General features: G+C 42.3%; 1 protein-coding gene across 3 annotated transcripts in view; it reads right to left on the bottom strand.

Annotated features, from left to right (window-relative positions):
- Ttc17 (tetratricopeptide repeat domain 17) overlaps nt 1-27,581 on the bottom strand; it is a 118,331-nt gene that overhangs the window by 10,859 nt on the left and 79,891 nt on the right. For all 3 annotated transcript variants that reach the window (XM_057781335.1, XM_057781337.1, XM_057781336.1), the window contains 5 exons: nt 25,252-25,511; nt 23,018-23,171; nt 19,621-19,741; nt 17,186-17,345; nt 16,385-16,468 (listed from right to left, as the gene is read on the bottom strand). In XM_057781335.1, coding sequence (XP_057637318.1) covers nt 16,385-16,468; nt 17,186-17,345; nt 19,621-19,741; nt 23,018-23,171; nt 25,252-25,511 — 779 coding nt within the window. The remainder of the gene's footprint in view (nt 1-16,384; nt 16,469-17,185; nt 17,346-19,620; nt 19,742-23,017; nt 23,172-25,251; nt 25,512-27,581) is intronic.

Below are 27,581 nucleotides of genomic sequence, written 5' to 3'. Positions count from 1 at the left end.
AAAAAAGAAGACACAAAACATTACAGGATTAAGAGTGGGTAGACATTACTACAGATCCTATGGATATTCAAACGGTGGTAAATCAGTAAATCAGTTCAATCATTTACATGAAAAGTATGAATTCTTTCACAGATACAACTACCAAAGATCACTGAAGAAGAGATCATCATGGCTATTTAAAACACTGAATTATAGTTTACCCCCTTAGAAAGAAAACTCCTGTCCTGAGTGAACTGTAACAAACATTCTAGAAAAAATATCACCTCTCCAAGAACTGTCTCAGAAAACTCAGGTGGGAGGAATACTTCCCCACTCAATACACATGGTCATTATTATCCTGACTCCAAACCTAACAAAAGCATTATAGTACAAGAAGTGCCGTGAGACAGACGAAGCTTTCTTCCCCCTCTTCCTCCCTCTCCTCTGTAGCTCAAGCTGGCCTTGAGCTCATTCCCCAGCATGCCAACCTGTCCTTCTGTGACCTGTTTGCCACAGGTATTTGGTCAGTGCCAAAAGGCTAACTCAACAGGGTTTCAGGTTTGTTATTTCTTTTAAAATAAGTAATCATTATTTATAGGTTATGTCTGTATTTGTAACTTTATCATCTTCTTAGCAAATCTTGTGTTTTGGGATAACGTATTGGTGTCTTTACATAGAGAAGTTCCTGAGGGACTCCTGGATGTGAACTTTTCTTAGCTCTTTATCTTTAAATGTCTTCTTCCCTCCCTCACCGAAGGTCATATAATTCTAGGGGGTCTGTGTCCTTTCGAAACTGTCATCTGGCTTTGAAGGTGTTATCAAAGAGGCTGTCATTTCAGTCACCATCCTCTGTAGGTGATCTGTCCTCCCCAGTCTCCACGATGTCAGAAAAACCTTCATTTTCCTTCACTGCTTTATCTGGAGCACTGAAAAGTGATACGCGGTAACTAAGCCCTCAGTAAATATCTGCTCAATGAGTAGATGAATGAATGGCTGCTTTCATATTTATTAAGCTGTTTGCCTCAAGGCCAAAGCCTAATTCCATAACCTGCACCATGGTCCTGTGGCTGTGAGTTTGCAAATCACCTTGTTCTGTCGTGAGCAGGCTTCTTGTTATGTTCTGTAAATGAAGGGTCTGTGGGGCAAGGGAAGTTGTTCTCCCTGTTCAAATGCAATGCCACTCAGACTCATACCAGCAACAGCACACAGGGCTCCCCTGCCCCCCACTCCCCTAGAACTAGCCTCACTGGTCCTCATCAGCAGGCAGATTGTGTTAGAAACAGGCTCCAACCCCTGAGAACTCATCCTGCAGATGTGTACTAGGAGAGGCCCAGCGCTCGCCTTCTCCCACCTCTGGGCTGGGAGGGCTCCCTATAGCTGTTACTCCTGGTTGACCTCAGTATTTCCTGTTCCCCTTTCACCTTCTACAACAACGCAATCGGTTTTCTAAACTAAGTTTGCTCTTCTGAAACATGTGGTGTCTTTTCTGTCTCCCTGATGGCACCCTGACTGAACAAATGCTTTTAAGGTTATCTTGGTCTTTGCTGTTGGCAGCTTCCGTAATACTGTACCCAGTTTGGGACACATCACATGTCCTGTCTACAGACTGACTGATCTCCCTGTCTCTTTATTTAATGTTCTTGCTTTTAAGTCCACTGTTTTATGTGGAGGTGCAAAGTCACCAGTGTGCTGGTGAGGAGGAGCACCGTGGACAGAGGCCTGACTTGTGAAGATAAGGGCAGCAGGTCCCAGGATCCATCAACTCTCTGGGCACAGGAGCCAGGTCATTTCTTACATGAAGCTTCTAAGTCACTCTTTAGCTTCTTCTAACGCATCCACCCACTGTGTGATTAAAATCCTTAAATAATTAAATTTTTAGCTTTAGGTGTTCCACTTACAGCTGGCACACACATGTAACCCCAGCACTGGGGAAGTGAAGGCGGGAATTCAGGAGTTCAAGATCACCTTCAGCTATGCAGTGAGTCTGAGGCAACCCTGGGCTACACTGGGTTCGGTTTCAAAAATATCACTCCCCAAACCCTTCTTCCTAATTAGCCTGTATTCATTCCTTTCTCATTTCATTTGATCTTCACTGTTGCTATTAAACTGTTTTTCTTTTACTTTTTTTTTTGGTTTTTCGAGACAGGGTTTCTTTGTGGTTTTGGAGCCTGTCCTGGAACTAGCTCTTGTAGACCAGGCTGGTCTCGAACTCACAGAGATCCGCTTGCCTCTGCCTCCCAAGTGCTGGGATTAAAGGCGTGCGCCACCACCGCCCGGCTGTTTTTCTTTTACTTTATCATGTTTAAATTTGCTTAAAATATATTATAATGGGTGTTTAGGAAGTACAATCATGGGCCAGAAAGATGAAGAGTAGGTAAAGGCACTTGCTGTTAAGTTTGACCACCTGAGTTTGGTCCCTGGAACACACATGATAGAAGAAAAACAACCACCAAGTTGTCAGCGAATCCCTGCATGTGCATACATTAATTACAATTTTGTAATAAAAAACATACAGTGCACGCATGGAATAGGAAAGCAGTGTAACACCCCCTTGTGTTCATTACTAGCTTTGCTGATCAGTCCATTTCCATCTTGTCTACACCCTCAATTACATTAAACTGAAGCAAATCCCAGTCTTTATGTAGTTTTGCCAATAAATTTTTCAGAGTACTGCTGAGCTAAAAACTCACATTAAAGCCCATGATTAATAGATCATGTCTAAAATACTGCAACTTATTCTGTAATACCATCCATTATTTAGTTGGCATATTTCCCCCAATTGGATTATGAAAGTTCTGTTTTGCTTTTACAGGTTGAATAATAATTTAAGTGAGGTTCATACACTGCAATTGGTTGGCACATTCCTTATGCCTCATTCAGTCTCTGGAGTCTACCTAGTTCTTTCCGCGGCAATTATTTCTGTGAAGAAGCTGCGCTACACAACACGTAGCCATTCCTGAGCTCTTGCATGCTTCCCAATAACTCTGCCCAGCATGCTCTTCTGTCCCCAACATTGTCCGTCAACAGCTACCAGGGACTGGACTGGACTCAGATTTTACTTCATAGGGAGAGTGAGGGCAGGATTATTTTTAATAGTGATGTGAGCTTTCAACACTTCACATACAGTGCCACTCTCTGTTTATGAAGCCACTGGTCCCCAGGGGCTACCATATACTTGTGAGCATGACTACACCCATTAACATACCAGGGATATCATTCCTAGTGTTTTAGTTAGAATATCCTATATAGTTTCCACATCAATTATTTGTTTATATCAAGATACAGTGAATTTAGTAGGAAAAATGCATGTGATATTCTATTTACATTTTCAATAAACAAGCCGTTCTCATGCACCCTAGATAAAAATTACTACAGCAGATTTATTAGTTTAAATACAAGTGATAGTTCAAATCATTGTGGTCACTAATGTCGTCACTCACCTTACCCTGTTCTTAGACCATGGGAGCTTATTTACACTGGCTCTGAGTTCTTCTGACATGACCTAGTTCCTGTCTCTGGGTGATTCCTTGTGTTGTCAGACTTGGTAAAAGCTATTTCCAGGGGCTGGAGAGATGCTCAGTAGTCAACAGCATGTACTACACTTGCAGAGGATCTGAATTCTGTTCCCAGCATCCATAGGGCAGCTCACAGCCATCTGTAACTTTAGCTGCAGGGGATCCTATGCCCTTTCTGGACTCTATGGGTACCTGCATTCACATGGTGTACAGATTCACTCAGGAATCCATATGTACACATAGAATAAAGGAGTCTTTTTAAGAAAGCAATTTGTCCAAGGAATACACTCCCTGCAGTGTAGCAGGGAGCCTGGACACCACAGCTGAGACACTGAGGTGCTCCTCAGCACAGGCTGGGCACTGCTGCAGCCTCCAGTGTCAGCAAGGCTTATTTTACAAATGATACAGTGTAGCAGAAGCCCTCACTTATATTTCCAATTCAGGACATTTAGCATCCCTTTTCCTACAAAACCTCTGTTATTAATGATTGCAAGACCCAAATCTGTAAGAGCATCAGAAGAAGCAGAGGACAGACAGCTCTTGACATTGACAATAACTGATATAGAGTGAGAACTTCAAAGCACAGGGGAAGTCAGGTGCCTGAGATTATGCGGAACTCAACTGTTTCTGTATGACAAAGGAAACATTCACTGGGAAGGGACACACCTGGCTGCCCAGATGGCATGGACTCTGCACCTGTGAAATGGGGCACATGGAGAGAGAACTCCCCTGTGCCATCTCACAAGGTCCAACAGGACCACGTGGCAACCTAGTACCTGATGCAGGGTGATGGTGGCAGCTTGGTGTGGTGCACGCGTGGTGGCACAGAGGGGCCTGTGCTGAGGCATCTGAGCACTGAGTGGAAAGCTCAGCTGAGTGTTGAGGGTCTGATGATGCTTATTGATCTGAACCTAGAGTGGAGTCTAATTAATGTCATCTGTTGGCAGTTGGTGATAATTAATGGCAATGCAAACTCGATAATTCCCCAAGGAGATAATTACTGATGGGCACTTGAAGAATACTAACAGGTAATAATTATCCTAGAAGTTGAAGGCAAGAGAACACAGAGGTCTTTGTTATGCCTTGTTATGGCCATCATGAAGGAAGCACACCACACCTGCTGTTACTCAGCCCCATGCTAAGGTACTGACTTCTGAGTAGGGTCTTTAGACCAGTAGTATTATCTGAGAATATAGTACCAACAAAAATCCCAAGCTTGATCCCAGACTTATGGAATATGGGGGAGGGCCACACGGACCCATCATTATGTTTTAACGAGATTATGACTCTGGTGTACCCTGAAGTCTGAGTACTACAGAAGGCTACCAATTCAGAGCTCAGGACTTTAGTCTGCGAACCTACAATGAAAGCAATGTTAGATTAATGTTTTAGCTCTTCATCCATGAAAACCTAATAACAGGTGGTAACAGGCAGCAGAGCTTATAGTGAAAATGACCCTGGTTGGTGAACTGTACCTGGACTGGGTAACTGTAATAAAACATGAAAACCCCTTAAATGGAACTTGAGACCTAAGTTACAATGGATCATGTGATTTGTTTGTTCTTTTGGACCTTGGTAGAGAAGGGAATAGGCAGAAGATGATCCTCTGTGCAGCTCACTTATACACACCTGCTGCTGTGTGGCGCTCACTGCCTTTCCTGTACCACACCCTTCTGGTGAGGCCAGGAAGCCACCCAAACTATGTGAAAGAAGTGTTGAACTGGACTGACCAGTTTAGTGCACTTGGCTGTGCACTCCTATAGCCATGATACTATACTAAATTACTTAAAATACTATAGTACATTACTATACTATAGCTAAATTACTTCAGAGGGGGTTGTCTACTCATTCATATAGCGTTATTTCTATTTATACCCAGTACTGATTTGGTTAGGTGCTCTTTGCTGTTTCTTGCATATCTGAGCTCTCACTCTTGACCATTTATTTCCCTTTGGCCTGAAAAGACCATGCTAGAGAATTTTAGTTGGAGTCTGCGGGTAACATACATCCTTCCATCTCTGATAGTCCAGACATCTTTTGGAGGTTTATCTAAACTTTATTTATTTTTAAAGAATCAAAGCATAATTCACATAGAGAGAAATATGGATCTTCAGTGTAATGTTCAGCCTTGACAATTACTTAAATACCCAACAATCCAGAAAGTGCTTTCATGCTGCTCCCTTTCTACACTGTCCCCAGGAAGCAGCCTAGCTTCTATCACAACAGTCACGATAAACCTAGTTTATGATGTGTCTAGAATCCCACAGACTCCAGCTTGCATCTTCTAGAATCACACAGAGCTGGAACCACACATTATGAATTGCCCCAACCCGCGTGCGTGTGTGTGTGTGTGTGTGTGTGAGAGAGAGAGAGAGAGAGAGAGAGAGAGAGACTTCATGTGGGTGGTATATATACATTCAAGGAGAAGATACACACGTGATGTGCATGGAGACCAGAGGTTAACTGGAGTCATTCCTCAGGTACCCGCCTTGTTTATCTAAGACAGTTTCTCTCTGACATGGATCTCATCAAGCAGGCTACCAGGTGGCCCATGAGTCCGGTGGAGCTCGTCTCTGCCATCAGCGCCCCTCCCCTCCTCCCCGTCCCATGACCAAACTCATGTCTCATGTTTTCATGGTGTGATGGCTGATGACTGGCTCTAGAACCAACTAAAATGCACCACTTTTGCAAAGAACTTTCTTGATTAGATTATCTGAAGTAGGAAGAACCTTCTGTTGGCAGCCCACATAAAAGAACACAGAAGAGGAAAACTGCTTTTTCCCTGCTTTACTCCAGTCTTGCTGGCATACCTATCTACTAGGCGTGCTTACTGCAGCAGCATTTCTTTAGACATTAGAAACAGCGTCTTTGGGCTTCTAATACAGATTAAAGAAACTCTTTAGAAACTCTGCAGGCCCTAGTGCTAGATAGGGGTTTCTGAGACATTCGGGCTTGTGGACAGAGAATGTGTCTGGGAATGCATGAGACAGCATAGTTATACCTCAGTCATAGCCAGAAAGCCAATCTAAAAGATTCCCCTTTAATTCTCTCTCTCTCTCCTCCAATACAGAGGCACACATTCTATCAATTCTGTTCCTTTAGAGAACCCTGACTAATATGGATGGCAAACACTTTACCAGATGAGCTATTTCCCCACCCTCAACTTCTTTTATTAGCATACTTTTGAGTTTTGTGGATGCTGGCTCTGTTGTACTGAATAGTATCTAGTCATGAATGCACCAGTGTCTGTTGCCCATTCCTCCACTGTTCCAATTTCATTGGCGAATGTGGATAAAGCTTCTGTGCACATTCTTAATGAGTACTTCTGTGGATATATGCTTTCATATTTCTTTGATAAATGTACAGCAGTAAGATTACTGAGCCATGGAGATTTAAGTTATAACAAGCTGCCACCCTGCTGACAGAGTCACTGGCAGCTGGCTACACCCTCTCCAACATTTGCCATTCATCTTTTTCTTTTTAAACCTACATTTATAAATGTGATTCCTTTGGGTTTTGGTTTGCATTTGTGTTCTTTATAATTGCTGCGTTCAGCCCTGGGCCAGATACATGAGTTGTGAGTGTCTGGCTCTTTTCTGTAGCTTGCCTCTTTTCTGAAATATCTATGGAAGAGAGGTTTTAATTTTTGTTGAAGTCGGCGCGGTGCAAGGCTGGCAGGCTGGGACGGGGCGGGGCTGGTGAACTTCTGTGCCTCCTCGTCCTGGGACGCCACGGGACACCGGGCAGGCGGCTGGCACCATGAAGATCTGGACTTCCGAGCACGTCTTTGACCACCCATGGGAAGTGGTTACCACAGCTGCAATGCAGAAATACCCAAACCCCAGAATCCAAGCGTGGTTGGCGTTGACGTGTTGGACAGACATGTCGATCCCTCTGGAAAGCTGCACAGCCACAGGCTCCTCAGCACAGAGTGGGGCCTGCCTTCCATTGTGAAGTCTCTCATTGGTGCAGCAAGAACGAAAACCTACGTGCAGGAGCATTCTGTAACTTTTGTTGAAGTCTAGTTTTTCCAGTTTCTTCCTGTGCAGTTCATGCTTTTGTGTTCAGAACATCTTCACTATCCTAGTCTAAGGATCTCAAGATTACCTATGTTATCCTCATAGTTGCGCTGTTTCAGCGTTGACAGTGACAGTCATAACTCACCTCGAGTTGCCCTTTAGGGACTACATGAGGTACAGTGGGCTCCCCTTTATTTTAATAGTCATCTATTCACAACACACTTTCACACTGAGTACTATGGTCATCTGTGGCCTCTTACTTCTGTTTTGTGCCTCCATTTACCCATCTTTGCTCAGCCTGCACGCAATGAAGAGTCTTCGTTGTGTGAGGAATCTGCAGGGGATGGAAGTCTAGGGTTTTCCTTCAGTAGCTGAGATTCCTTTGCATTCCAGTGTGACGCCTGTGAAGAAGTTGGCTGGAGTTCATTTGAAAGTGACACCCTTTTCTCTGTCTTCTAAGATTTTATTTAGTCTTTTGTCCATAGTCATTACGATGATAACATAACAAACAATTCTTTGGGCCACAGACGTTCTTGATTCTATGGAATAATATCCTTCATCATTGTTAGGAAATGCTTAGCTCTTACTTCTTTCTCGAATGTTGCTTTTGCACTTTCTTCTTTTTCCTGGATTATGCTGGACTCTTTGCTGTTGTTTGTTCTTTTCTTGGATGTGTCTCTTGTCTTTAGACGGGCATTTATACTGATCCTACTATTTGGCTACATAGAAGATATGTACCAAGAAGTGAAGTTGCTGATTCCCTGGCTACGTCTATCTTTAAGAAGACCTATGATACTTCCCCCTCTCCACAGCAACAGTAAGATTTTATGTTCATACCACCTGCATTTTTTACAATCCTTCTTCATCTTTACTAATATTTCATTTTTATCATTCTTCCTAAAGGATGTGAGGCCATTTGTATTGTGGAATATTAGTTTAAGATGTGTTGCATTTGTTTGTGCTTTGGAATATCTGATGCAAAAATTGTTGCATTTTTTATGTTGCATTTATTTAATTCTGTAAAGCTGTCTTACTTTGCCTGATTAAAACATGATTGGTCTAATAAAGAGCTGAACAGCCAATATCTAGGTAGGAGAGGGACAGGCAGGGCTGCCAGGCAGAGGGAATAAATAGAAGGAGAACTCTAGACTCAAAAGAACAGGGAGAAGTGAGAAAAGAAGGAGAGGAGGATGCCAGGAGCCAGTTACCAGCCACCAGCCACTCAGCCACAAGTCACTCAGCCACCAGCCACTCAGCCACCAGCCACCCAGCCAACCACGGAGTAAGAAGGAAAGAAAGATATATATAGAATAAAGAAGGCAAAAGCCCAGAGGCAAACCATAGTTAAAGAGAAACAGGATAATTTAAGTTAGAAAAGCTGGCTAAAAACAAGCCAAGTAAAGGCCAGACATTCATAAGTACAAATAAGTCTCTGCATTTATTTGGAAGCTGGGTGGTGGGCCCCCAAAGAGGAAATAAAAAATCAACTACACACTTTGGTTAGAGTTTGCCTTTCTCTGACTGGTAATGCACAATACTTTTCTCATGATTTTAGCCACTGCATACTAACACTTCAGATATGGTTACTTAAACCCTGTGCACATTTTTAGGTTGAATTTTTAGTATTTATTATTGAATGGTGTTGTAGGAAGGCTACTTGTTTGTTCCTGGCTGCTCAGCCCCGAAATAACCACACAAAAACTGTGTTAATTAAATCACTGCTTTGTCTATTAGTGCTAACTTCTTATTGGATCACTTTTACATCTTAATTTAACACATTTCTATTAATCTGTGTATCACCAAATGGCTGTGGCTTACTGGCAAGGTTCCCTCTGGTACCTGTCTCTGTGGGGCTACAAGGTTTCTCCTTGACTCTGCCTACTCTCTCTGTATATATCTCTTCCAGCCTGGCTATATTCTGTTAAGCCATTGGCCAAAAGCAGCTTCTTTATTCATTAACCAATAAAAAGCAACGCATACACAGAAGGACTTCCCACATCAAATGGTAGAACTTTTTGATATGCTTTGGACATTACGTTATCAGATGGATGATTTGACAGTATTGCCTCCCATTTCACAGCCTGCTTCCCATGCCAGTGACACACCGAAATCTTTTAGTCATGGTGGAGCCTGGTCTCTCTTTTATTCTTCTGACTCCTGTGCTCCTGGTGTCACAACCAAGAACCCTTTGCCAAGCCCAGCATCAGCGTTCCATGGATTCTCCCAAGAATCATGTAGTTTTGGCCTTTGAGCCACTCTGAGTCCAGCTATATGTAAGAGTTGAGCTTCAGCTTTCCCCACGTGGATTACCATCTCCTTCAAGCCATTTGTCACCTGACTTCTATTGTTTGGTCTCATTTTATGACCATGCAGTAAGTTCTTAGTTTCAGTTTTTATGATTCTCAGTCCCCAAAAGCCCATTTTTCTCACAGATTCCAATTCTCTATAGAGAAATTTTTCCAATCCTATTCTACTTTCCTTCTGTCTTCTTGAGCATACTGATTGCTGAGATTTTTAAAGTCCTTGTCTTAACTCCAGAGCCTAGATCATCTGCAAGTCAACGTCCACAGTCTCTCCTTTCCCATGGACAGCTAGTATGATTTAGTGGAGGGGCTGACCTTTGTACCACAGAAGCTCCAGATGAATTGATCTTCTTTTTTCAAATGACAAATTTTATTATAAAATTTAATGTTCATACTTGAAAATATCATTTTCCTTCGCATTTATTCATCATTCATTTGTTCACGATTTAATTAATGTGTGTGTATGCACATATGTTGCAACACTCGCATGGAGGTCAGAAAGCAGCTTGAAGGTCTTGGTTCTCTCTGCCTACCATGTGGGACCTGGGGGGGTCAAACTCAGGCCATCAGGCTTGGTGGCCTGTGCTGACCCAAGGTTATCTTCTTACAGAGAACTTCTTTCTTCTCACATGGTGTGTGAGAGCTGGCCTGCTTAATTCAATCACTGGGAGCTGAGTTTTGGGTTCTATACCACAGTGCAAAGGCTCCTCTCTGATTGGGTCCTTCTTAAAGGCACAAATCTTCAGATGGTTCAAATGAAATCCTGGGATATTTATCAGAAGCCCCTGACTTCAATGGTGATTGAAAGCTCAAATTCTTGCCTCCATAGTTGGCAAGATCATCTCAAACTTTCCCATGGATTCTGTCTTAGATTCCTGTCCTTGTGCCTTGTTGTTCAGAGTTTGCCAGAGAACTGTTGAGAGCGCTGAGACCAGGAACCCACTCTTCTCCCAGAGAGCACCAGTTTCTCTCTGGCCAGAGGGCTCCCGAGCCTGTGGGTTTGTCTGACTTACCACCCTCCCCTGTACAGTAGTTAAAATGGAATACTTTATAGTTTCTGACCCTTCTGAATATCTCCATCATTTTCCCTGCTCCTTCATTCACCCTTTCTTCTGTTACATTTATGCTAAGCCAAGAGATACCGACTTTTCTTCCTTTTAGGAGCGCCTTAGAAATGAAGTCTGAAAACGCCTTCCCTCTAGTGTCAGCTGGAACTATACCCACCCACTTTGTTTACAGTGTTCACGGGAATTGTTAACCTCTTCCCATACTGCATGCGAATTCCGAGTCAATCTGGAAATGTTTGCCACATTCAGGCCACACAAAGACCCTACATTCTATTTGTACTTACACGAGATCTGTTTTTAGATGAGTTTAAGTCTCTGATCCACTTGATATTTATCTTGGCGTATGTGTAAGGAATGGATTTAATTTTTACATTTTTCCTACCCAGCATAAAACGTATTTCTCTGCACTGGGGAGGGGGTGTCTTTATATGCTAAGCTGCCACATGCAATTAGCTTTCTGTCCTTTCTCATCGGTCTGCATATTCATGCACCACCATTAAACAGTTTTAATTAAGGACTTCATGTATGTTTAATGTGAGGTTAAATCCTCCTCTTCTCCAACTGTTCTTTTTCACAGTCTGCCTGGTAATTCTTCATTGTTCACTCTTATGGATAAACTTACAATTAGCCTGTCTGCTGCTGGGGAAAACACAGCACTTTTATTGTTAGTGCTAGAATCACGAATTAACTTAGGAAGAACGAACGTTCTTGGGCTTTAGGGACTTTACAGTCGGGACTATGGCTGTATTTTTCCATTTGTTATATCTTTCAGCATTGTTTTATATTTTCCCTCAGTTTTAGAAATTTTTTATAAGTTTACAATTTCTTCATATCTATATGAAAGCCCCTCGTTTTAAATATTTTTACTTATTTTAGTTTAGCCCTAATATCCTAAGTGATTTCAACTTCAGAATGCTGTAGATGTTGAAGCTTCTTTTTTTTTGTTTTTTGGTCAATCAATACATGACCCTCTTTCTTATGCACTTGAGAAGAACATGGCCTGTCACTGCTAGACAGATTGCTCTGCACCTCGGTCACCTGGGTCAAGTGCACAACTGTTCATTTTCCTGCTCATTTTACAGTTATTATATAATGTGTATTAAAATCTACCTAGATGAGAAGTACGGCTACTATTTTTTTTTTAAAGGTAAGTCACGGTATATATTTTGGAGCTATGTGAATTAGATACAGTTAATAGGGCTCATCTACATTGAATTGGTTAGATTCCTATGGCTGTACCAAATTGACTCAAGCTTAGTAATTTAATGAAACAGAAATATGTTATTTGCACAGTACTGGGGACAAGAATCCTAGATCAGTATTACTGCGAATAAGTGATCAACAGGGCTGAGCTCCCCACACAGGACTGAGGGGAGGATCATCTCCTGCCTCCTGTGGCCTCTGGTGGTGGTCAGCACTCTTTGGGGATCGTATCACTTCTACTTATGTCCCTGTGGTCATGGTAGCACAGGCTCCTCTATCCTCCCTCCTGGAAGACCACCTGTGGGTGCATGAAGTCTTCCTATATAAATTAGGAAAACCTTTCCATCTTTCAGTTCTGAAAATCTTACCTGCCAATACCCCCTCTAATCTAAGGTAACTTTCATAGACTCTGGAATTCAGACATACACATCTTTTGGGGGTTATGGTCCAGTTTACTATAGATTCCTTTATTTTTATGAAATACCACTTAAACTCCATTAATGCTTTTTATCTCAATGTCTCCTTGATATAAGTATTCAGTGATACCTAATTCTTTTTTGTCACTTTGTATGATGTCATTTTCCTGTACTTTCAACTTTTTCATATTCAAATATTTAAAGTGTCTCTTCTAAGTAGCACATGGCTGGGTTTAAAAGCCGATGCACATATGACTTACATGTCTGTCTTTGTACTCACCTCCCAATGCATCTGTCAGTCACCTCCCGACTCATCTGTGTCTGTATTATTGTTTGATGCTTTCTGTGCTCTTACCTTTCTTGACTTCCTTGAATTTAATCAGATACTTTTATGCTATTGCATTTTCTTTCTACTAAAATGTATCTTAAAATAATTTTGGTAGTTAGCCTATGACTTAAAACACACATTTTAAAACATGTAAATCATTACTCTTACACTCTGATTGACACCAGTTAAGCTGTGGTACTCTAAACCCCATTCAGTCCCTATGGAACTGCTGTTGTGTATTTTATATGGTTACAAGAGTGAGTTGCTCAGGTACTACAGTCATTGTTTTGAATATTCATTGTGCATTTCCATCTTAACTTTTGGTGTTCATTTCTTGCATATCATATTTCTACCTGAGATATTTTTATACAGATCTCCCTTTACATTTTATTTCAGTTTAGATATACTAGTGGAGAAGTCCCTCAGTTTTTGATAACTGAACACATCTTCATTTTTCTTCGGCTTCTCAAGGGTGCTTACACTGGCACAGAATTCTGGGCTTGCCACTTTCTTTATGCAGCACTGTGATGGCTTCTTATTTTTCTTCACATTCCTTTCTTCTTCTACATAAGCATAAGATCTTCAAATTAATTAATCAGTACACTGACCTTACCTTTTATATATGCCCCTACCCAGTCTATTTTTTGACAGTGTAGCATACCTGTATTTTCAGAGGATGGCAGTGGTCTCCATAGAGCATCTTAGCTGTGCAGGCAGACACCATGCTTGACACTAGGCCCTTCTACCAGTGCTGCTATGGTCATCGAGGTTGTTCAGAGCACAATCTATCAGACGGGGTACATGGGAGCAACAGTCCCTGCAAGCTCATCACCATTTGCATGTGGGGTTTATAATCATCCTCAACTCAAGGCTCATAGTTTTTTTCCTAAAAATTTTATTCTTTTGACTTTTGGAATTGAGTCTTTGTTGAAAACCCAGCAACACGAGTCTATTCTGAATACTTTTAAAGATAGGTGAGATGGCTCAGTAGGAAGAGGCACTGTGCACAGGACTGAATACCTAAGTTTGACCCCAAGACTCCACAAGGTGGCAGGAGTCAATTTCTAAAGAAAGTTGCTGCTAACATCTACATAGGTATGGTGTACATGTCTGAACTCAAAATACACACACACACAAACACACAAGAGAGAGAGAAACTAGTAATTAAAAATATAATGCTAATAGAATATATTTTAGAATTGGCTATCTTAAACTCCAAAAGTAGATGGGAGTTTTTTTATTTTAGCTTTTATTATTATTATTTTATTCTATTAATTATATTTATTAGACAGGCTCTCTCTATGTAGTTTATTTACTTACTGAGACAGGATCTTTCTACATAAGCTCTGGCTGGCCTAGCGGATTTGAATTTTCAAAATACAGTTCCAAACTTTTTTTCTTTTAGGAATGTTTTTATAAATTATAATTTTAATATTTGCTTTGGTTCATTTATTTAAGGCTCCTATTTATAGCTAGCTTTTTAACTTTTACTTTATTTCTTATTTTTAAAATTTTTTTTTGGCATTTTCTATATTGGGGGTGGTGCTTCTGGTTTGTATTTTTGAACAAGGGCTTACTGTCTAGTCCATATTGGTCTTGACCTCACTATGTAGCCCAGAATGCTTGCAAGCCTGTGGTTCTCCACCTGCAGTTCTGTCTCCTTTTGATGAAAAGAATGATCCTGTTTGGTTCTGTCTTTCTTGGGTATTATTCAGCATGCTTGCTTGTGTCTTCTCTTGTCTTCATCTGGAAATAATTTCTTTCACTTGGAATTCTTTTGGATATGCCATTGCTTATCATAACCCCCATTCCCCCCACCCCCCTTTGCCAGCAATCTCATTCTCTAGCTCTCCCAAGCCTAGCTAAACTGTTCTTCCAGACTTGCTGGTTCACAGTGGGAGTCCAAGGCTCAGTTCCACCAGCTGTGGGCTCCTTATTGCCCTCTAGACCCCAGCATGGGCTCTGGGCGCCTCATTGTCCTGTCAGCATCAGGCCTGGGCTCCTCATCGTCCTCTAGACCAGCAGACTCTAGTCCTGTCCTCAGTGAGCTCACACTCACACTTGTGAGTGTCTCTAAATGAATACAAAGATCTGTGGACACCTGCTTTGTGTAGGACCAATAGTAACTCAGAAGCATCTTCTCCTGTGCAGGATGGAGTTGTTCTGAAGTGGGGCGATCTCTCCTGGAGACTGAACTGCTGTGTCAGGAGATAAGTGACAAGGATTCTCTCTTGTTTATTAATGCAGAATGATTTGCTTGAATAAGTATCATTGCTAACGCTTTTGAATTAGTTTCTTTGTCATACAACATGCCATTTTAATTAGACATGTTTTACAGAAAAATGAGAACTTGCTAAGTCTTATTTAATTTTATCCTGTCATGTTTTCTTCTATTCTTTTTGATTATCTCTTTCATATTTTTTCCTTCCTGCACCTCCCTTTTTCCCCAATCTATCACCGTCTCTTCTGTTTGCTAGCATTCAGGGTGAGAATCCTGTTTTCACACCCTTTGCTAACCTCTCCCTGCATTTTTAGTTTTGCTCTGTGATCTTGATTCATAGTCAGGTGTTTCAGGTTATTTTTTAAATTCATGCCAAGAAGGCTAGACTAAACCATGTTTTTGACCCCTGCAGGATCTCTCTGCTGCGTGGTTTCTGCTGGGCCTTGATGCCCCTGTGTGGTGGCCCCGAGTCTGGGTCACTGCCACTCCTGTGTGGCGGCCCTGAGTCTGTCTACCTTCCTGTCAGGTAGAGGACTTACTTCTGTGAACATATTGGGAAATGGCTATCTGAGCCTGCCTTCTGCCTCCACTTCCCATGTGCCTTCTATGTTGATCTCAAGCACTTTTGCAATTTTTACTTATTACTCTTTACATTTGGGTCTGTAGATCACATCCGTGACCCACTTTCACTACAAATGGACAATTCCCATGTGTGATACGCAAAGGAAGGCAGTTGTTGCTACATCTGTCATATCCACACTCAAGTGACTTGCTTTTCTTAGTCACTGTTATAAATAACCTCTTCAATATCAGACAGCACCAGAGAGATTCTTATCTACAAAGTAATCAAATTAAAAATATAATTTCTTCTTAAGGTAGAAAAGTCATCTCTTCAGATCAGAGATTTGAGCCACCTTCTCTGAGCTGTAGGGAAGCAGTACTACAAATGTGCTTCAGGACTGCAGGGAAAAAGCTACTTTACAAGGTATTTCCTGTCAGTAGTGTGTTCAGCCTCACTTCCTGTGCCAGGTCCCCGAGCTCCCAACAGCACCTCTCCACCCAGGCAGAGGAAAGGAGACACTGCTGACGGGGCACACCTCATCCCAGAAGGCAAAGACGGGCGGGAGAGAGGGAAAGTGCTGATGGAGACGGGTGGGGGAGAGGGAAAGTGGTGATAGAGAAGTTATGAAAGTGAACAGGATAGCCTGAGTGGGGATACTTCACCCTGGGCCTCTGGTCTTGCTAGTCACAGATAAAAGAGGCAAGAGACATGTGGGAACCAACTAAGAAGTCTTAGTAGTCCAACAATCTACTAGTCACTTGGGAGACTTACTTTTTCCAACACCTTGGCGATTCGGGTGCCGATCTGTTCAAGTGACTGCTGTGGATACTGGTCTTTGCCGAGATTCTGCAGTACCTGGAACAGAAGGAGATGGCAGGTGAACAGGGCTAAAATGAGACTGGATGTGGATGCTGCTGGTGCTTCTGAGATGGGTGGTGGAGCATAACATCAGAATACTTTTCTGGGTCCCTGCTGTGCATCTGCTCAGAGCCAGTCTATGAAAGACACTCTTCAGGTGACTGACAGCCCATGGCCCTCTCCCACGTAATAAAAGTTATAGACACATAAAGCAGTTATCACAGCTCCATCCTAGGGACTGAAAGGAATTGGGCTCAGCCAAAAGCCACACAATTCAGGGCCAAAAAAGAAAGAAAGAAAGAAAGAAAGAAAGAAAGAAAGAAAGAAAGAAAGAAAGAAAGAAAGAAGAAGAAAGAAAGAAAGAAGAAAGAAAGAAGAAAGAAAGACACATGCACATACCCCTCCCCCATGTATATATACATAATTTAAAAAAGAAAGGAAGAAAGGAAGAAAGAAAGTCACGTGCACATACCCCTCCCCCATGTATATATACATAATTTCAAAAAGAAAGAAAGGAAGAAAGAAAGACACGTGCATATACCCCTCCCCCATGTATATATACATAATTTAAGAAAGAAAGGAAGAATGGAAGAAAGAGAGAAAGAAAGAAAGAAAGAAAGACAGAAAGAAAGAACGAGTGAGCAAAAAAAGCCCTGGCCACATCAAAACTGTGAGGCTGACATTCCAACAGTCAGAACAAGGCTGAGTACTCACCTCTGTTAGCTGGCTCTCACCCGTGTAGTGCAGGCTGGCTCTGTTGGACACTCCATGTAAGTGGTCGAGGGTATGCATGCTCGTGGGGAGATTGCCATTGCACAGCGGTTCCATTGCTGGCTGTTGTATAGGTGTGGCAAAGTCTATGTGCTCTGTGATGCTGGAAAATGGAGATGACCACATCAGAAAATCCAAGTAGGTAGAGACAGCTCTAACAATCAGCGGATCTAATTCTATATGGTACTCCCTCACCAGGGAGGGCTTGGAATTAGCGGGTGTTCCTTTTAGGAAACAGAGTAAGACACACAACGGTTCCTCCAGCCTGCTTTTCCTTAACACGCAAAAGCACACTTGTGCTCAAAGAAAAAGTCATCTATGAGACAGTAAATTTTATGCAGACCCAGATGGACACTCATTGTATTTGGTATCAAATACAAGTATTTCACTTCATGACCTCAAGAGGTTACTTTTTAAATTACAATTTTAAATTATGTATATATACATGGGGGAGGGGTATGTGCACGTGTGCAGGTGACCAGAGGGCACAGATCCCTGGAGCTGGAGTTACATGCGGCTGTAAACCATCAATATGGATGCTGGAAACTGAACTCTGGCCTTCTAGAAAAGAAGTACATGCTCTTGAATATACAATCATATGCTCTACATATGGTAATTTGGCACTAACAAATTTTACTTTGCAACTTAAATTTAAAAATTTTAACTTACATTTGGGAAACATTTATTGCTCCATGATTATTTATCTCAAACCTGTTGTATATCAGATACCAAGAGTACAGTAATTAAGCAAACATAAGCAGTCCCAGTTGTTATGTTACTCATGTCTTAGAAGGGGTAGGATTACATCTAAGCTAAGTCATAAGACATGCAATAATGAAAATGTGCCCGAGGGTATTTATCTCCTCTGTGCCATGAAGAGGGTGGTTATGACAGCTCTGTGAGACAGCAGAGCTCAGAAAGCCTTGGTGTGAAGGCTATGGGCAGAGCAGGAAGAACTCTCATAGTAGGGACGGAGAGGCAAGGCGCCAGGCAAGAGGCCTAATGAGGTGACTGATGCACCTGTGCGGCAGCAGAGACGCTCTGGAAGAGCAGTGTAGAGGCAGAAAAGTAATTCTGAAAAGTTATCGGGGAGTAAAAATATTAAGAATTGGTAATAGACAAGGCTTGAAAGATGAAGGGAAATAATTATAAGGATGATAGCCAGGTTTTTGACCTGCACATGGATGAATTTATTTCTGAAAAATATGAAATGGAGGAGCTGGAGAGATGGCTCACTTGGTGTGGAAAGGCCTTCTGTTAATGTGTTGCTTTTATTGGTTAATGAATAAAGAAACTGTCTTGGCCTGTGACAGGGCAAAAGAACAGAGCTAGGTGGGGAAAACTAAAATGAATGCTGGGAGAAAGGAGGCAGGGAGCAGTGAGAAGCCATGGGGCCACTGGAGACAGATCCTGGGAATTTTGTGGTGATACACAGATGAACAGAAATGAGTTAAATTAATATGTAAGAGTTAGCTAATAAGAAGTTAGAACTAATGGGCCAAGCAGTGATTTAATGAATACAGTTTCTGTGTGGTTATTTCGGGTCTAAGCAGCCGGGCAGCTGGGAAGAACAAGCGACCTCCAGCAGACTTCACCAGCACTCACTGGTTAAGAGCACACATCACCCAAGTGGCTCACAAGCTCCTGCAACCTCCACTCCACGGGACTCTATGCTGTTGTCTGAACTGCATGGCCACCTTCATTCACACATATACATTATTAAGAAATAAAAATGAATCTTTAAAAAATATGAAATGGAGAAACAAAATCAATTTTTTTTTTTTAAAAAAAAGATGGCTGCTGCGCAAGAAAAGTGTTTTCTTGAGACGGAGGCTACAGATAAGTCTGGGGCTTTGAAGAGCGGTCTGGCCTGGAGACACAGATTTGGGAGGGCTCATCACCATCTGTGGTGAAGGAAGTCATAGGAGCAGTCACTCTGATGGAGAAACAAGAAGGGGAGCAGATCTAGGGCACAGCAACACTTCAGGACAGGAAGTCTGCATGAGTCCCCTTGTTTGCTGTCTCTTCACAGGTGCTGGGACACCTCCATTTACCCCACTTTCCCTGAACATGCACCACATCTGTGCAGTGGGCTCTGTATTCCTAGAGAGAAGGATCTGGTCTTCAATGTGACCTGTGCTACACGAGACTTCTGGTAGCTTCCAAAGTGCGGATGAAGACGGCCTGCGGTTCACCCACCGCTCTTTGCATGGACTGAGCCCATCTAGGCTGTGGGCGGGTAGTAATGGTCATTCTCTGTTGACCACAGTGCCGGAAAGATGGCTCTGCCAGCTACCATTGGCACAGACTACATCACCCTGTGGTTCACGGCTGTGGTTCGTGGGTAAGAAAATTCCATGAACATCAAAGATACTCACTCAATGTTTTTTGAAGAAACTGCCAGCCAGGTGCTCACAATGGCAGTTAGCTCTACCCAGCGAAGTTTGAGGCATTCATCTGGACTGGGCCATCCCAAACTCTGGTAGTCACGCTTTTTTCCTGGAAGGAAAGGATGTCATGAATAGACACAGTACAAAGGAATGTCGTTTTCCCTATTGATGACACAACCCAAAATGGCATGTTTTAGTTCTTGTCTTTAGAATGGGCACCATTGACAAACAGATCTAATTAAAATTTTATTATTCGTGGCAATGGAAATAAAAATCCTCTCTGAATAAAGTCTTCTCAAAGATAATGAAATAAAACTTGTCTCCTTTGTTGTACTTGAAGTTGGTCAACATGAAGTACGAATTAAGATCTCTTAGACACTAACAATCTTATCACGTTTAATTTTTACCCTTCTGGGTTTGGATTTTTATGAGGATAACTTTGACTTAATGGAAACATGTATCTCTAGAGCTGGCATCTAGCCCTGGCACTGTGGCAGTGTGAGCTGGATGCTCTGTTGAAAGGATACTGTAGTGCACTGGAGGCCATGTTAGCAGCACCTATCAACCCATGAGAATTCAGTAGCACAGCCTCCCCAGGAAATATCGTCACACACTGCCAAATGTTCTCTGGGTGCAAAACTGCCCCAGGTAGACTCACTGCTACAAAGAAAAGTGTCAGGATGGGATCTACGACAGTGTGAGGTCATAATTTATTCCATGAGTGTTTTTCATGTGTGTTCAGAAGCTGAATTCTATGTTTGCAACTCTTAACCTCACTAGACTTTGGTCCTTACAACTCACAGGAGGAAGCAGCCACAGTTCTCTGGCTGGGGGGCACAGAGCTGGAACCTAGACACAGGTTACTTGACTCTAGCACACACGAGTCCAGTTCCTGTGCTGGTAAAGTCACCACCTTTTTAGCCTGAGTCATTCTCTTTACATCATGCCACGAGAAAGAGCAAAACCAAGTCTTATCTGATGGGCTTCTGATGGGGGCAGCAGGACGGAAAACCTTAATTCTACTTAGCACTTTTTACACTGTAGGTGTTTACCAGCAAGAGAAAACATCTGAAGTTCAGGCAGGAATTTAGATTCAGATTTTAATAAAGCAAAAAATAACAGTTTGGAAGAATTTCAAATTAACTTTAAATAAAAAATACATTTCACAATAAAGCTCATTTTCTTTTTGTATTTAAGAAATTCACTTGAAAAATATTTATTGAGCACCTATTATAAGGGTCTGGGAACTGTGTAACACAGGGGTACACACATAAAGAGGCAGCCTGCTCTGCAGCTCACAGGCTAGTGAGGAAGGCAAACATGAGCACACTGTTCCACCGTACAGCGCAGTGCCTGAGAAGGAACCCAAGAGTTGCACAAATGAAAGAGCAACTAATTTTGTCTGAAGGTAGCAATGGAGGAATGGCACTTGACTTTAAAGTTTAAGGGTGAGCAATATTAGCGCCACAGAGGTGGTATAAGGGCATAAAGGCAGAGGGGACAGCATGTACAAAGGCATAGATAAAATAAGAGCATGGCTGTTTCATAGGTAGCGTTGAAGGGTGGAGAGAGGCTGGTTTATAAAGGGTCTTGAATGCCACACTAGGAAGTCTGCACTTTATCTTGTAGGCAGTGGGAAACTTCGAGCCCATATCTCTCCATCTTGTTCACAAGGATATCATAAGAGGATGTTAAATGCCTTGCTGAAATCCAGTTACATTATGTCTATGGCACTTCCCTGGTCTTCCAGTTTAGAAGCCCTAGCCAAAAAAGGAAATGAAATGAGTTCAATGTTATTATTAGCAGTTAGTGTATCTACTATGGCTCACAATGATCTCCACTCCTCCCCACAGGTTTACAGATATTTGCTCAATAATTTGCTTTAGAACTTGGACATGATTTACTGGAAGGCTATTAGCTGGCAGTGGACAGAATCCATACTGATTTAAACTGGGCTACTAACTCCCTGTAGTATTTTTGCACCTTCTCCATCCTGCATTCTCTTTTAAGAACAGTACGTACCTTCATGATTTACAAGTACCTTTAATGTTCCACTAGAATCTACCAAGCTGAGATCATTTGAAACTGCTTAAGTGGGACCATGGCGTAGCTCCGAAGTAGTGGAGCTATCTAATACGAGCAAGGTCCTCACTTCAATCCCCAAGCACCACAAGCAAGCAAGTAAGTAAGCACACACCTGCCCAGATGTTCTCATATAATCTCAGCCATATCAGCTTTAAAATTCCCTTTGTAAGAAGGTTTCTTTAAAGTAATACAGGATCATTAGAAAATGTCTGTAAAATGAACAGGCCATAGAGAAGAAACTACAAATGGTCTGCAGTTTTCTCAGGACCCACAGAGAACATCTGCAGGGCTCTGGTCACCTGCTTCTACACGCGTGTCAACACACTTGCTTGATAGGCCAAGTGCAGCTGATCTAAGAGGCCATCAACTCCACGGGATGGACTACTTCAGACAATTTATGACGGAAAAATCCTGCCAACTATTACATATAGTCAGTGATATACACATACAACTATACATACTGTGACAAGCATCTCATGTATCAAAGACATTGAAATATGAAAAAATACAGCTGACAAAACACAGTGTGTTTAACTCTCAAATTGGAAACATCCTTATGCCATTCATAAACTGTCTTTACTCATTTGCTGTGTTGTGTTTCTCTGGTGTACAGCAGATGCCACAGACATGCAATATTTAGGCTGCTTATCAGCTGTTACTATAAGGAGCCCCCTGTAATCAACATCTCTGTCTACATGTCTTTGGTGACTACAAGGCAACTTTCCTAGAGTGTGTTAACAGAAGAAGAATAATTGGTACGTTCTAAATTCCTCTGACTCATCTAGCCAAACTAACCACAGGGTTGCTCTGCTAATTTTTATTTAGAGACAATGTGGCAAGCACAAGTCTCCATTGTCTACATTTACTCTCCCATAGTTGCTACTGACTGGACATATTTTACTAAGGTGCACCCTGGGCTTGGACAATATATTCTATTCTATACATTCTACTATTGCCCTCTGCTTTAGTCAGCACATTTAACCAGATAAATAAGACAGATTTTAATGAATTGAATTTCAGTCTAAGATAGTAAAAATATTCCTTTAAAAGGGAATATGATGTTTTTAAAAGAAGAATTCTATTACCACCATTTAACTACTGGGGGAGTAAAGAATCACCTGAGTGTATGACAGTGGCCTTTAACCCAAATAGTTAATGCTTAAAAATCAAAGTCTGAAAAGAATTTCTGATATGGTACTTTTATTGTCTCATCTGAACTGCTCTAAGTCACAGAACACATTCCTTGTGAGAGAGACAGTGGCCTGAAAGAAGAATTGAGATCTGACACATCCTCACTTACCTTGGGGTCCTGGAGATGCCACCTTCGGGCCAGTGATCTCTAAGTTTGCTTGGTAACGCTGTCCACTTTCCACTTGATTGGACTCTACTTTTTTCCCAGGAGGTTTTTTATGATCCCCTTTGGGTTTCTTTACACGTTTGACCTGGAATGTGATCTGGAAATCAAAAATGTTAGAAAAAAAATTGAGACCAAAGAGTGAATCTGTCTCTCACTATATATTTCAGTGGTTTTAAGGATACCCCAGTCCACCAGAACTTGATAAGATTCTACTTCTGAAGACACCACACACTTTGGTCAGAGGACATGGAAAATCAAGTTGATACTGACCGGAAAGCTTCCTCCTCACTGGCTACCTTTCCTAGCACCAAAAAGGACAATGCAGGCTATTAGAGGAAAAAGGTCACTGATGACTTTATTCAGCTGTGAAGAGTAACAACCTGCATGGCAAGATATGTTCATGGGTGCAAAATTATCATGGATATGATGGGGTAACCAATTGCTACCTTACTGGGTTTAAGATCTGCTCCTTAGGAGGGAATGAATGCCTGGTTCCTGGGGGTAGGGTGAGATGAACCCATTACTATTGTGCTAAATGGGCACAGTATCAACATGCCTTTGAAATCTGTACCTATATACTCATTGACAGTGTAGTTCTGAGACTGCAGCAGACAAGTTTCTTTGTGTAGTGAACGGTGGTTAACTCAGAACTGGCCAAGACACAGAGTGTTCATCCACAGTGGGGCAGCTATATCTTACCCCTCCTCACAGGCTCAGGACAGCTGGGGAAGAGAGCGCAGAAAGACTAAGAGTCAGGGGTAAGTAAGGCACCACGTGGGCTGAACATTCCAGTGGATGGTCCCATACTCATTTTTCTATGTGTACTCAAATGGGACTGGGTAGGTTACTAGGGGGAAAAAGAGGTTGAGAGTTCCGGGTCTTAGAAGAGTTAGAGAGGGTAAATACAATAAAAATATATACATATGAGATTTTCAAAGAATATTATACTCAAAAAATAACCTGGATGCATACACTAATTACCCAGTTTGGTTGCTGCACATTCACACTGTGTACATGTGTGGAAACAGCCACTGGAGATAAAAATAAATCTTTATATATACATTTTACCATAAATATGAATAATTATTATGGATCAATTAAAAATCTCTGTGAGATGTGAGTACATGTGTGTGCTCATTTGTGTTTGTGTGGGTCTCGTCACAGGCTACCTGGCCTGAGAGCTTCGGGGATGCTCCTGCCTCTGCTTCCTTCTCCCTGCGGGAATGCTGGGAGAAGATGTTTGCGCTCCAGTGGCTGTGAGCACTCCAGAGGGTTCATGAGTGCACTGGAACAGACAGTGCTTCTATACACTGACACATGCCCTAGCTTCCAATTATAAACATTTAGATATATAGTTTGAAAAGGAAAAACACCTTCCAAAAGCCAGTCCTGCCAAGTTTCCTTCAACCTTATTATTATCAGTAGTATTAGTCTGAACAATCTATGTTGCCCAGATTAATTTTGAATTCCTGGGCTTATGTCATCCTCCTGCTTCAGCTTACCGAGTACCGAGATTACAGGTGTGTGCTGCATTCTGGCTAAGTCTAATTTTAAAGATCTAATGAAAACTTGGTAGTGAAATGTACAAAGTAACCTGGTCCTGACGAGCACATAGACACTAAGAGAAGCACCGCATCTGCCCCAAGTCTGTGGCTTTGAGGGGCTTTATACCCCTCCCCTTCCTCTCCCTTACCAGACATCAGCAATGTTTATACAAATGAAATGCTTCCTGGAAAAGTCTGGTGTGAAGAGTGTCCTGGAATGTGGAGTCCAGTAGAGCATGTACCCAAAACCTTCACACTTGTCCATTAAGAGTTCCCCAAATAGCTGGGTCTATTTCATGACAACTGAGATGGTGAACTCTTCATTTACACGTATGTGTGTTTATGAACACACTGGCATGCATGGGTATGGAGGTCAGAAGACAACTTGAAGTATACACCCTCAGGAGCTGTTTACTTTGTTTTTGAGATCGGGTCTTCATTGGGGTTCCCGATAAGGCTAGGCTGGCTGGCCAGCAAGCCACAAAGATTCTCCTGCCTTTGCCTCTCCAGTGCTGGCACCACAAGCACGTGGCACTATGCTTGGTTTTATAATGTGGTCTTTGGGGACTGAACCGAGGTTCTTGCTCTTGCTTGACTGGGCCTTCTCCTCGGCTCCGAGCCGGCAATTCTTACCCATTCTGTTGCTTCATCATCTTCACTTCTGCAGTCACCATAACAAGAACTTTTGGCTACTCCATCCTGGGGGCCTTTCTTCAGTACCCGTATGCCCTGCAGGTCCAGACGCCGACCCTTCATTTCCAGTGTTCCCCCAAAGCCTTCTAGGGGCCAGGCCTGCTGAAACTCATCCACCAAGGCCAGTATCTCTTCTGACATCTTTGTTTCATCTGACTTCTCCACCTCGTCAGAACCATTGCTCTCCTCAACCACTGTGCCTGCAATTCAAGGGTTCGTATTGTCAATAATCTCATAGCATATACTCAAGTTCCACGTGACTCAAACCTTGTTTCTATGGACATCTTGGCTCTGCTTAGCAGCTTAGCTATAATTCTTATAGAATACCACTCAGCATCTTCAGACATCACATCAGAGCACCATCTCTGCCATTTAGCCTTTGCCAAACCCTGCCGGAAAGCAATGGCAGAAACCGCAGGCAGGCAGGCAGGCAGGGATGGTGTCGCTAGCGACAGGACAGCTGTGGTTCCCATGATTTGTTTCGAAAGACCACTTGATCTCTCTATAAAACATAGAAGGCAAAGATGATGTTTACTCTTATTTATTTAGTGTGTAGGCCTTTTAAATTTTATTCAGTTACCATGAAACAGTTATGTGTCCAGTCCACATTGCTTGCTTAGTTATCTGAACAATGATTTAGTAAAAACTACTCTAATTCTACATGAAGGCCATTTTCAATGATGGTTATTATAAAAATAGCCATATGCTCACTTCATTCCTTTAAAACGGGGTACTTATGTTGCTCAAGTATTTAAGGCTTTCAGTGGAATTTGCTAGCAAAAATTTTCTCTCAAGAATCTGGCATGTTTGTCTTATTTTCCTAAGAAACTTGCAACCTTTAAGTTCCATCCCATACTTAGACTATGAGGATGCTCAGAAATGATTATTCTGAGTTTCTTAGTGTATTTTCTTTTGCTAAATTGCTGACTACTCAATCATTGCTCTTTATTTTGAATTAATCACCAGACCTTATATTGTGTTTTTTATAAATGTCATGTCTTATCCTTTCCAGAAGTGGATAAGGTACAAAAACAAAGAGCAAAATGCTTCCTTTTATAGCATGTCCCACTGGTTAGCCTGAGAACATCGGCTAGACAGCCTATTTCAGTTCTATTATCCCTTCGGCTGGCAACCCTGGCTTTTTCAGAGATAAGGACATCGCGTTAGCAGGCCAGTGTCAGGCCTCCCACGCAGACACGACCAGATCTGTAGCCACAGAACGCATGTCAGTCGTCCCCGGGGGTGGGGATGAGCTAGAGTGATGACCACAGCTGAAAACAACTTTGCACAAGGCCAGTGGTGTCACCCTCTGTTTTGCTGGCACCTCTGCCCTCCTTCCAGTTTCTAGTGTGCAACATGGGCGAGCCTGAGGTCAAGCTGTGCTTCTTCCTTAAGAAATCTGGAAGGTTCTATTTATGACCACGTGACTACAAACCTTACTGCTGTCACTTAAGTAAGTTCCTCTTAGACTTCCTATGCCAACTGCTGCTTTCTACATTTTTTTATGATTATGGTCAGTACTTTGAGAAAAGGATGTGGGTTTGCCAAAGCCCCTTCTTCAGGACACTGAAACAAAACCAGCTGGTTGCCGGGCGGTGGTGGCGCACGCCTTTAATCCCAGCACTCGAGAGGCAGAGGCAGGCGGATCTCTGTGAGTTCAAGACCAGCCTGGTCTACAAGAGCTAGTTCCAGGACAGGCTCCAAAACCACAGAGAAACCCTGTCTCGAAAAACCAAAAAAAAAAAAAAAAAAAAAAAACAAAACCAGCTGGTTGTTGTCTAGCTCATGGCCAGGGGTATAAATGCAGCCAACAAGGATTAAGGGATTAAGTTTAGGGTCTAGCTTGTTATGATATTCCTAATGTCCAACCCTGGGCCCGCACAAGAAGACCCCAGTAGCTGTGGAAGAGATGGGAGCGCAGAGCAATCTCATCTCTGACGTGCTTGAGGTCCTGCTGTTGCTGTCTCGCCATGCCTGCAGACAGCTGGAGACTAAACTCATGGTCTCCTTTGTCAGGTGTTCACACATAACAAAAGCCTGCAGCTCAACCTAGCTGAATGGCAAGCAACATAAAATTAAGCTTCATATTAGCCAGGAAAACAGCTGCAGAGAGTTGCCACTGGGAATCCTCAAAGCAATGTCCATGGAAGAGCTGTCTGGCAACTGACTAAGTTGTCAGAGTTGTCGCTACTTGTTCGTTTTCTGATTTTCAGGTTCTTTTTCTTTCTCCTCCTATGGTTCCCAAATGATTCATTTTCCCCATTCTGAAA

The sequence above is a fragment of the Chionomys nivalis genome, chromosome 9, assembly GCF_950005125.1.
Source record: "Chionomys nivalis chromosome 9, mChiNiv1.1, whole genome shotgun sequence".
NCBI lineage: Eukaryota > Metazoa > Chordata > Mammalia > Rodentia > Cricetidae > Chionomys > Chionomys nivalis.
The sequence above is the reverse complement of the archived record's forward strand: the minus strand, read 5'-3'. Positions and strand labels throughout refer to the sequence as shown.